The sequence below is a fragment of the Ornithodoros turicata genome, chromosome 6 (genome assembly GCF_037126465.1).
Source record: "Ornithodoros turicata isolate Travis chromosome 6, ASM3712646v1, whole genome shotgun sequence".
In the NCBI taxonomy this organism is placed as follows: Eukaryota; Metazoa; Arthropoda; class Arachnida; order Ixodida; family Argasidae; genus Ornithodoros; species Ornithodoros turicata.
The window spans coordinates 39412308-39423924 of NC_088206.1; the positions used below are offsets into that span (position 1 = coordinate 39412308).

General features: G+C 43.2%; 1 protein-coding gene across 1 annotated transcript; it reads left to right on the top strand.

Annotated features, from left to right (window-relative positions):
* Positions 1-648: 648 nt before the first annotated feature.
* On the top strand, positions 649-3975 carry LOC135398512 (uncharacterized protein K02A2.6-like). The gene has a single exon (XM_064629918.1). It carries the CDS (start codon positions 649-651, stop codon positions 3973-3975), a length of 3327 nt encoding a protein of 1108 aa, XP_064485988.1.
* Positions 3976-11617: the final 7642 nt, after the last annotated feature.

Below are 11617 nucleotides of genomic sequence, written 5' to 3' on the forward strand. Positions count from 1 at the left end.
CATCGATCTGCCAACTGTGAGTACAGGAATTTGCTACTAAAATGAGTGCACCCCTTGTCGGAAGACTTGATGCCTTCGATGAAAACGTCGAGAGCTGGACCTAGTACGTTGAACGTGTAGAGGAGTATTTTGTCCTCAACAATCTTAAAAAGTGGCAGCGCTTATAACCAGCATGGGAGCGAAAACATATAACACTCTCCGCAAATTGACATGCCCAAAGAAGCCTTCGGAGTTAAAGTTCAACGAGATCAAAAAGTACCTCACGGACTATTTCTCTCCGACGCCGTTGGAAATGTCAGAGCGGCATCGTTTCTACAATCGATTTTCAAGGACAGTCCGAATCAGCAAGTGAGTTTTTGGCTGAGTTACGTAAACTCTCCGAACATTGCAATTTTGGCACATTCCTTGACGAAGCCCTTAGAGACAAATTTGTCTGTGGCCTGCGAAGCACCTCTGTTCAACAGCGCATGCTCACCATGAAGGATTTGACCTTGACAAAGGCGCTTCAAGAAGCGGTGTCTTGTGAGCTCGCAGCCAAAGGTGTGGAGGAACTACGTACCAAAAGAGAAAGCGTAAACGGAGCCGCGTCTAGTGTTTCGAAAGTTCGAGACGAGGAAAAGAAGTGCTTCCGCTGCCACAAGAAGGGTCATGTTCCTTCGAAATGCCGATACCTCGACGCTGTATGCCTCCACTGCAACAAGAAGGGTCATATACGTCCCGCCTGCAGAAATCTTGCAGCAAACAAGGTCGTCCACTGAAGCTAAAACGAAGCAAACAAAAAAGAAGGACACTACAAATGCTTCAAAGGCTGAAAATGTTGGAACCATTCGCCAGGGTATTGACTCAGAGCTACTTGCGCACGTCACTGGTGGTGGATGCGAGCCCATTTGGTTAAAACCAGAAATTGAGGGCCATCTAATTCCAATGGAAATGGACACAGGGTCAAAGTATACTATTGTACCCCAAGTTGTCTACTCGAAGCATTTCAGCCACATTCCACTGGAACCTACCTCCATTAAATTTCGAACTGTGACAAGTGAATGCTTCGTACCTGATGGCGTAGCCACAGTTCAAGTAAAATTTCGAGAGAAATGTTCAAGGCTCCAACTCTATGTTGCAAGAACCCCAGGACCAGCACTGTTTGGCCGAGAGTGGATTCAAGAATTCAAGTTGCTTGAAGAAACAAATGGAATCTTCAAGACGTCGACTGCAACAAAAGCTTCTCAAGAAGAAGTCGAAAATAAGCTGAACCAGATTCTAGAAACTCACAAGGTCGTATCTGAAAACTCCATCGGGAAGTTGAATGGAATCAAGGCAACCTTAAACTTGAAGGAAAATGTTCAGCCCAAGTTCTTTCGTGCTCGTCAAGTTCCATACGCACTCAAGGAAAAAGTCTTTGCCGAATTGGACCGACTAGAATCGGAAGGTATTCTGACCAAAGTCAATGTCAGTGAATGGGCTACTCCCATAGTTCCTGTAGTAAAGCCCAATGGGACAGTCAGGATATGTGGAGATTTCAAGAGCACCATCAATCAACACTTAGTCGTGGATCAGTATCCTCTACCACTGGTTGAGGACATTTTCGCGAAGTTATCTGGTGGTCAGAAATATACAAAAATTGACCTCCGGCAAGCATTCCTTCAAATGGAAGTGGATGAGAAGTCCAAGCATTTGCTAACTATCAATACAGAAAAGGGACTCTTCCGGTATAACAGGATGGTGTTTGGTATTGCTCCCGCACCTGCGATCTGGCAACGCACCATCGAACAAGTTCTACAGGGTGTTCCTATGACACATGCAACCCAAGACGACATATTAGTGAGTGGTACTACTGAAGAGGATCATCTCGAAAATCTTTCGGAAGTCCTCAAGCGCCTGGAATCGTTTGGACTAAAAGCAAACCTGCAGAAGTGCTCCTTCTTCCAGGACAGCATTGTGTACTGCGGATACAAGATCAGCAGCGAAGGTCAGCTGCATTCCTTTCTTGGGCTAATCAACTACTACGGAAAATTTATTCCGGACAGCGCAAATCTTTTGCGACCTTTGCACGCACTTTTGGAAAAATCTGCAAAGTGGAAATCGACAAAAGACTGCAAAGTAGCCTTCCAAAAAGCTAAAAAAATAATTGCGTCTGACACAGTCCTTGTCCACTACAATCCGCAGCTACCACTCCGTCTCGCTTGTGATGCCGGACCACATGGTCTCGGCGTAGTTCTTTCTCACGAAATGCCTGATGGGACAGAAAGGCCAATCGCATTTTCCTCGAGAACTCTTAAAACGGCAGAAAAGAACTACTCACAAATTGACAAAGAGGCCCTAGCCATTGTCTGGGGAGTACAGAAGTTCTACGCTTATTTATATGGCCGACATTTCAGACTTATAACGGACCATCAACCGTTGACGCATATCTTCTCGCCAATGAAGGGTATACCTGCAATGCAAGCAGCACGTCTCCAACGCTATGCTCTCTTTCTCTCCGCCATGGACTACGACATGGTCTATAAGAGGTCGGAAGACAACGGCAATGCTGACAGTTTGTCACGGTTACCTCTACCAGATGTTCCACCGGAGGGCCCAGATGAAGCTGAGCTTTACCATTTAAGCCAATTTGAGCAACTTCCTGTTACTCATTCACAACTGCGAGACGCAACCCGACGAGATGTTATTCTGTCCAAGATATATTGGAATGTCATGAATGGCTGGGACAGTTCTAACTCGGACGAAGATCTTGTGCCTTACATCCGACGCAAAGATGAACTATCTGTGCAACAAGGAGTTCTAACATGGGGCACTCGCACCGTCATTCCCGCGAAACTCGTACAGTCAATTCTTGACGAGCTTCACCGTGGTCACATGGGAATCGTTAAAATGAAAGCTTTGGCACGATCCTACGTATGGTGGCCAAACATCGATCGTGACATCGAAGCTGTTGCGAGGAATTGCGAAGGTTGTCTGAAGAACCAAAATGAGCCACCTAAGGCTCCATATCATCCGTGGGAAATTCCTAACGGACCATGGAAACGAGTCCATTTGGACTTCGCCGGGCCATTCCAAGACAAAATGTTCCTGGTAGTTGTGGACGCCTTCTCCAAATGGCCTGAAGTAATCGTCATGAGCTCTACTACTGCTTCTTACACTGTAGATGTCCTACGGACGATCTTTGCCAGAAACGGCATACCCGAACGTATCGTCACTGACAATGGACCACAGTTCACATCAAGCGTGTTCATGGAGTTCATGAGGAACAATGGAATTCAACATTCCTTGACAGCACCATACCACCCAGCAACCAATGGACTTGCTGAGCGTTTTGTCCAGACACTCAAATCAAGCCTGAAATCTATGCAGGGGGAAGGGAGTATCCACGAGAATCTCGCAAAGTTCCTTATTGCATATCGCACTTGCCCCCACACAACGACTGGGGAAACTCCATCAAAACTCTTCCTGGGACGCGAAATTCGCACCCGCCTGTCACTTATCAGGACAAGTGTTCAAGACAGTATACGAGACAAGCAAGATAAATTGTTCGAGCGGAACCATGGAAGAGAACGTTACTTTGAACCGGGACAACATGTTTCTGTTCGTGACTACAGAGGAACCGATAAGTGGACCACTGGTCTTGTCCTCAGACGCCACGGACCATTGTCCTATGAAGTAAAGGTTGGTGACAAAGTCTGGCGCCGGCACATCGACCAGCTGAAACCGGGTGCCTGCGAACGTCAAAACGCTCGAGAAGAAAACCGCGGACCAACTTCAAATGACTCTGCTGTTCCAGAGCCCATGGTAGCGGATCGACCACACCAACCAGAAGCAGAAGATACTCCTCCGAGCGAGTTGCACACGACTCCTGAGAATGTGCACGCTCCGAATACAGCAGTCCCTGATCTAGGAAATGGGAATGCACAAGTCGCAAAGACGCCCCGTCCCCAACGAAAAAGAAGACCTCCGGAAAGGCTGATTGTGGGACTGGACTAAAGAATTTGGCGGGGAGGAGATGTCGTGTTCGGCTGATATCGGCAGATAAACGATCGCCCCTGGCAACTGTGGGATATTGCGCAACACAGTGTAACACGCGCTCAACGCGTCAGTCGCGCACAGACTCCCGTAATGGAAACTATGCTCCTATGTACTCTGATGTAATATCGATTAAACAGTTGGAAAATACAACAAGTTTCTTCTAAACTCGTTACCAATTCCTATGTAACCTATGTAGCAGGATTTCCGTTTTTCTTGAGGTTACCTCTGCAAATGTAAGAGTAAAAACTGGGGCTGGTGTACTAAAAAAAAGGGGGGGGAACTATACTTGACATTTCGAGCGGACGCGCTTCATCAGGAAAAGGGGGCTAGTGCCGGAGGATGTTAAGCATACTGCCCAGCCCGCTAGGGTGCTGCACATTAACTTGTTTTAGCGTTTTGGAAATGTAACTCTTGCTGTAGAGATTACATGAGAATCAGTAAAGAGTTTAGATGAAATTCTGTGGTGGTCAGAGGTTACAGGCACCATGCTCATCTGCAAGAGTTACACGAGCACAATGTGCTTGATGTAACCAGTAAACAAACCATTACTCGTAAACAGGTAAACAGGCAACACTTATGGTGCTTCTAGGTACTGTGGCACACCCTATTTCATGAATATCTGAGCACAAGCATTACCGCGTAGAGTGCAGAGAAAGAGCAGATTTGATAATTAATTTCAGTGTATTTTTTGCATATACTTTCGATCTTGACAGTCAACCAGATTCTGCTATTACGCACCGTTGTGCAATGACATGTCAGTCCCCAGCTACGCTAGTTAAAGGTTATCCCATACCCTTTGCTGTTAGAGGTAAAAGCACGTATAACTTTTTACTTCTATTAGAACTGACTGTTTTACGAGTGTAATGTGAGCTTGCAGAGAGAAAATACCAAGTACTTGGCTTCAATTATCATCAGAAAAGTAGAGGAGTAATTGTTGCAGTCATAGGCTGTTATCAGGATTTTTGTGTATCTGTCTGTCCGGGATTTCTAGTACACTCGCTCACCATGCTGTTAAACAGGATGCACTATGTTGTGATAATGCTTCAGTGATATGCAAGAGGGCCCAGCAATATGTTGTGTCAACATTAATGTATAACTGTTACATATTTTAAACGTAAGCGATTGCAAGAGGTGTAAAAACTGTCACAACACAAACGCGAACAAACTGCAAACTGCTGTCCCAGTAACCGTGTAAAAAAAAAATAAGAACAATGCGGCCAATCGTATGAAGTCCCACAATGCTTTAACCGCCTCATGTGAAGGACTCCATTTCTTTTGAGCTTTAGCTTTATAACTTTTCAACATGCAGTTTTGTAAATTGTACAGTCAAGGCCATTGAAGGCCAGTTCCATGACACCAAAGAGAAACCGCGCTGACGTTACTCCATTTTCCAATCGGGCAAACCGGTATTCATGAGCCTGCAGCTTTAAAAGAAGACCGAGAAACTATATGTGTTGTGACTGACTAAGTTATCATGCTTTTGCTTCCTGTCTGAAGAGAGATCTGGAGAGGGTCACCAGCTTAGTCGATGCAAATGCAGGAGCGGAGAACAACAACTAAACAATAAAAAATGTGAGAGGAAGGGTGAGGTGTGTAATTGCCGCAGATATAATTGGTGCAGATCAGCATGCAGCGGCCCCCTGATTTCATATGTTCCCCTGCAAACTTTTTTGTGACCACTCCCCCCCATGTTTGTGTGGACTTCCTTATGACCCCTCATCTTAGCGCACAGGGAGTGAAGGCATGCTACATTCCCCATGCACGGAACGGCACGGCTGCCGAAATGCATACCTCTTTGAGTATTTTTATCACCACCTGTTTCCTGAATTATGATCAGCATCGTGGAAGAATGGAGTAATGTACTCGATAGGGTTCTCCCTCGTGCCATGAAAATGTGTCCTTACTTAGGCAAATTGCATTGCAATGATAGTACAGCTATCAAGAAATGAAACAAACATCACGAGATGTCAAAACAAAATGTGTCAAAATCCTAATGGCGGTGTTTTTCTACATAGCAATCCTTCTTTCTTTTTTAAGATTTTCTGATATGGGAATCTGCCACCCCACGTAGTGTTGCAGCTTTTTCTTCGTGTTTGTGTCATCAGGAATTTTGCTTGTGTCATTTGCAATATCCTGCCTTATTGTTTAAAACATGTAAAAGTCTCAACAATGACTTTGTTGCTTCGTTGTCAGTAGAAAACATTCCTTTATTTGTAATGTACCTGCGCCAGTATGCTCATTCACTTCAGCTAACTCTATTTATATATTGATTGTTACAGGTCACGTTTCGATGTATGCGCCAGATAGGTGTGAAATGTTATGTAAACTCTCTTAGGAAACTGTTCTGACGTTTTGTTCAGTTTCAGCATCACTTGTTTTACTCATTATGTACCTCAGAGAGCATGCTGTTCCCGTTCAGCTGCATTAGTTAATTTTCATATTAGACGTGTTTGTAAATGTGCCTGACGAGCATAGATCATTAATAGTCAGTTTTTTAGTGCAGGTTACTGTTTGAACAACAGAACTTCTAGTCTTTGTTTTCACTCTTCTACAACAGACAGTGTTGTGGTCCACAATCTACCAAAGCAAGAATGCTAGTCGAGTAGCTCATTTGATTCATTTAATGGTATAGCTTATGTGCCATAGAGTCACAGATATAGAGTGTAACATTACCGTATTTTATCTTTACTTTTTTTTATAATGTCTTGTTTGTACAACAGTCAGTCTGCACAACAGTTACCAATTTTATTCAGTTAATGGTACAGGCTATGTGTCATATATTGCAGAACCTCAGAGTGTAACATCGCCCCCTTTTTTTGTCTTATTTACACAAGCGTACTTCATTTGCTAGAAAATATGTTTAAACGTAACCCTTTTTTGATACTCTTCAGCCCTCTACATTATGCCTACTAAGTGCCTTTGTGCTATAATGCACTTACGGGTTTATGACTGTGATCAGAAGAGCTTGAGTGTGTCCAATCTCCACACGAGGATGACAATAAAGTTATCTGGACTTTGTCTTTTACATCACATATATATATATATATGGCTCTATAAGCACGCCAACATAGGAATTTCTCTTAATGTACTAACTGCAGCTCAAACCTCGTTTTGAAGCTGCTGTTAGACTACTGACCACACCGAATTGTCAGGCCCAGGCCTGGTGCAAGTGCATTTTCTGTGAGATACCTGCCCGAGCCCTGCCTGCGTGTGGCCCGGCCCAGCCCGATTTTTGGACCTAGCGTGGATGCTTCGTGCATGGCTCGTGTTTCGCCTGTGCCCACAAAAACTGTGGTCTTCCCAATCTGAACTTGGCCTAGCTCAAACTGGTCTAACCTTCTCAGTGTTCTGCAGTGAAGTGTTCTTTCCTTACTTAATAGTGCGCGTAATCTCACAGCCCGCTCTTTGCGTACCATATCACATGTTTTGTGTCAAAGCATGCTACAGAACCGTGTATGTTTGGATCAGGACCAGGTTGTGTGTTGTTGACTTTTGGTGCAGGACACCGGTTTCACACCTCAGAGCTTGTGACAGAGATTAAATATGAAATAACTTGGAACAATGAAACATGCACAGTGTTTGAGTGAACTTTCGGAGCAGAGGCTCCACCCTAATCCAGGCCCATATAATGTACTGACCCACACCCGTCCCACAATAGGCCCACCACGATGACATACTACCTTACCAAACCCAGAGTATTACAGAGCTTTCTGGTTCTGCTGAAACCTCCGTATTGAATGCCCATGGATGATTGCTTTTATTTCTTTTTCAAATACATGGACACATATTGCAAAGTACCATAAATGTGAGTTCATTTCACAGTATTACTTCTGAGATCTGTCTTTAAGGGAAAGATTTTATCTTTCTTTCAAGACAGATCTGAGAAGTAATACAGTGAAATGGTCTCACTTATGGTGTGCTGCAATATGTGTCCATGTATTTGAAAAGGAAATAAAAGCAATCCTCTATGGGCATTCAATACGGAGGTTTCACCAGAACCAGAAAGCTCTGTAATACTCTGACCACACGGAAACGCTCTGTTATAAAAAAGTACGGATATTCTGTACTTTTGCTATGTGCTCTGTAATTTTCACAATGCTTCGGTAAATACTCTGAACAGAGTGTCTGTAAAATAATACAGATTGCTCTGTTATCAAAAACTACAGATACACTGTATTTTTACTAAGTTTGCTGTAATTTTCACAAGGTTTCTGTAAATAGTCTGAACAGACATTCTGTAAAATACAACAGATCGCTCTGGGCGTTTTTTTCCAGAGCTTTCTCTGTAAAAACGGCCCGATATTTTTTTCAGTGTAATCACTGGCAGGTCTAAGCGATGTCTTCGTCTTCTGATTTACGCCCTGCTCTTCATTGTTGTAGAGAGACACCAGGGGGCTTAATCGCTTCATCGTCGTTACGGTCGTTACCACTGATCTCTATCTATAAAAGCTGGATGGCGCATGGGAGAGGGGCTCGCGGGGGAGAGGCGTGCATTCGGGCCGCCATGTTGGGAGGCCCTAAAGCGCAGTGTGTGCCCATAGAAAACAATGGGAGGCAACGGAGATTGTGAGTATTTATAGCGCTGCAGGCGTTGATCGTTGCTTGTCATCACACAATTTTGTAAGGTGCCAGTATACTGATGTACCCCAACAGTGTTTCACAGGTGTCCTGCCGTTCGATTCTTAATTACGTTATGTTTTGCATTCCGAAACTAGACCGTCACAGCAGTGCAGCGCTGGGGATTGTACTACAGTACGTTTCCCAGCCAATATTTCAACAAGAAACGATGTGAGGTTAACAACCACCATGTATGTAATATCCCATGCTGCGTTCTGGACAAAAATTACAAACATGAAGAACGGTCCGGGAAAGGATATACTCGCATGGCAGAAAGAGATCGTTCTGTAGAATCACAGCCGTTGTTTTAGCCGTGTATCGGTTTCGTATGATTTATATCAAGCACCGCCGCAGAAAGTGTCTTTTAGTGAACGACTGCGGTGCTTTGCCTCGCAAATACGGCCACACCGAAGCAGCCCAAATACGTTGTGAGCGTGATTTAATTGCTTCACGAAATTAGAACACGCTCGTTAGGACAATTAATCAGGTAGTGATGTAAGCTTAATCAATTAAGTTACTTAAAAGTGATAACACCTCCTTGAGACACAAGATTTACCTCTTTTTGAAGTACAGCCCTTCTATGTTTGTTTGTTTCTTCCTTCATTTGTTCTGATTATTTGCAGGCGCGGTTGTGCCAAACTGAATGTCCTTCTCGAGTACTCACATGCTTTTGCTGAATACAACTGCAGCGTGAGCAAAGCTGCTTAGGAATGGGGGCCTGCTATCCAGTGCTGACTTTGTCATGCTTGTTATGTGGAGCACGTTCGAAAAAATGCAGCTGCACATCTGAAACTCCAATGAGTATCATCGTCATCTAAAAGAGAGCGTCGTAGCACCGTTGTGAGACCAGACATGCTTTCTGAATGTCTTCTATGGCACCTTCCGCAGTTTGCACAATTTTGTTCAGCATCGAAGTCTCTCATAGGAACCACTTTGCATTAACTGTGACTCCCATCTTACATTTCGACGTGCAAGGGCCTTCTTGCACTACACACGTATGGTCTGCAACAGGATAATTGCAGCAGGATGATTTGGAGCTTGAAACAGTTGTGATTTTGTCATTTTCGCCCTCGTGTCCCCCGTCTGTGAAACGTAAACAAAAAAAATCTAACACGATATGCTTTTGTAAAGAAGGTCACTGATGGTGAGTAAAGAGAATATACAAGTTCAAGTTTATTCAACATTTTATATCATACATTATATTATTCAACATTTTATATCAAGTTTATACAACATCAAGTTTATTCAAGTTATTTCTTGCACTTATGCGTTTCAGGATACAATGAACGTGCAGGGAGGTCACAAAAGACTATATTTATTCTTTTATGACCTTGCTACAATGACAATATATATTTTAGGAATGACAATGGACAGGTACTCTCTCTAAATTTGTAGCACTCAATTTTAGGTTAGAATGAGCAATGAATAGCAACTTCCCCCCTGGTATTTTCTTATATATGATGAATTTTGAATTTAATGTGATCAAATATGTGTTAATATAATAATATATATAAGAATATAATATGTGATAAATGAATGTGATCAACAGTAGATGTAAACAACACCAGTAGCCAGAGAAGTGCATTCTCAAGAAATAATTTTCTTCTTATAGCATATATGTGCATGCCTATTAACTGAAACAATTATCACGGTTCTCACGGTTTTAATTTCTGAGAGTGTACTGTAGAGACGGCTTAGATCTACAACAGTTAATACAAGGTATTATATACTGTGAATACGTTTAAAAATCCCATGTGACACATACTTTTTTGGAGGTGCTGTGGTAATCAAAGTTTGTGGGCATTACGCAGGTTCTGCACCCATTTCTTGAGTATGTCGAGGCAGCTGTGAAGTAACCTGCATTGATGATGATTATTCCAATTTTTATGGTGCATCGACAACAAAGGAAATAATACATCAGAACATTGGTTTGGGTGCAACCAGTTAAAAATGAATATGTTGTTTAATAAATGCATTGGACAAATGTTAAAACGTCAGTTTAAAACATGGTTTACAATCCTTCTAGCTTCTAAAAATTAAAAAGATGAAAAACTATTCTAAAAAGAATATGGGGAACTCTTCTAAAAAGAATTATAATCTCTAATTATTATATTGCTGGGTGAAGGAGCATATATATATTGATGACAACACTACCTGTGTAGTGTAACGTGTTCTTTCAAGCATATTATGCACTCAAACTGTATTTGCCGCCGGGTAAAATGCAAGTGTGCTCGATTGAACGTCGGAAGAGCGATCAAGCAACCTGCATCCAGTGCTCGTTTTGGGCAAAAAAACACTTCATAATGGCCAGCTAACTATACAGAATGGACGCCTATTCATTCCTCGATAAAGAGTGACTCACCTGTATAAATTTAGGCCCTGTAACCTTGCCAGTACGGTTGGTACGACCGTAATTGCAAGAAGTTGCCATGATCGCTGCGGCGACTGTTGTGGGCACCGTAAGATGGCGGCCAGTTTCTTCACGCTCGCGCTCCCTATCCGCGATCCAGCCTTTTACAATCGAGATCAGTGGTCGTTACAAGCTAACGACTGGCGGGAAATTCAAAAAGGCGGGCGGGAAATTTAAAAAGGTGGGCACGTGATAAAACACGTGCACGGCGCTCTTCACGCTATACGTGAAGGCCGTGGTACACGTCACGCGCAATGTGTCACGTGTCCACCTTTTTGAATTTCCCGCCACTCGTTAGCTTGTAACGACCGTAACGACGATGAAGCGATTAAGCCCCCAGGTCCTTTATACATGCTTGAGGCTGTCTATCGATGTGACGAAATCAGACGCAGTTCAAGCTTTCTGAGAATTGTAACAGAAGCTATTAGTTGTTCATAAAAAACTATAAGCAGCGACACTAGCTCACTCAACAACCAGATTAGCGGTTATACAAAAGACAAGGAACCTTGGAGAACAGCGCAGTCAGATGTGGAAATGTAACTCATTTCCTTTGTGGCCAAGCTTTTCCGTACT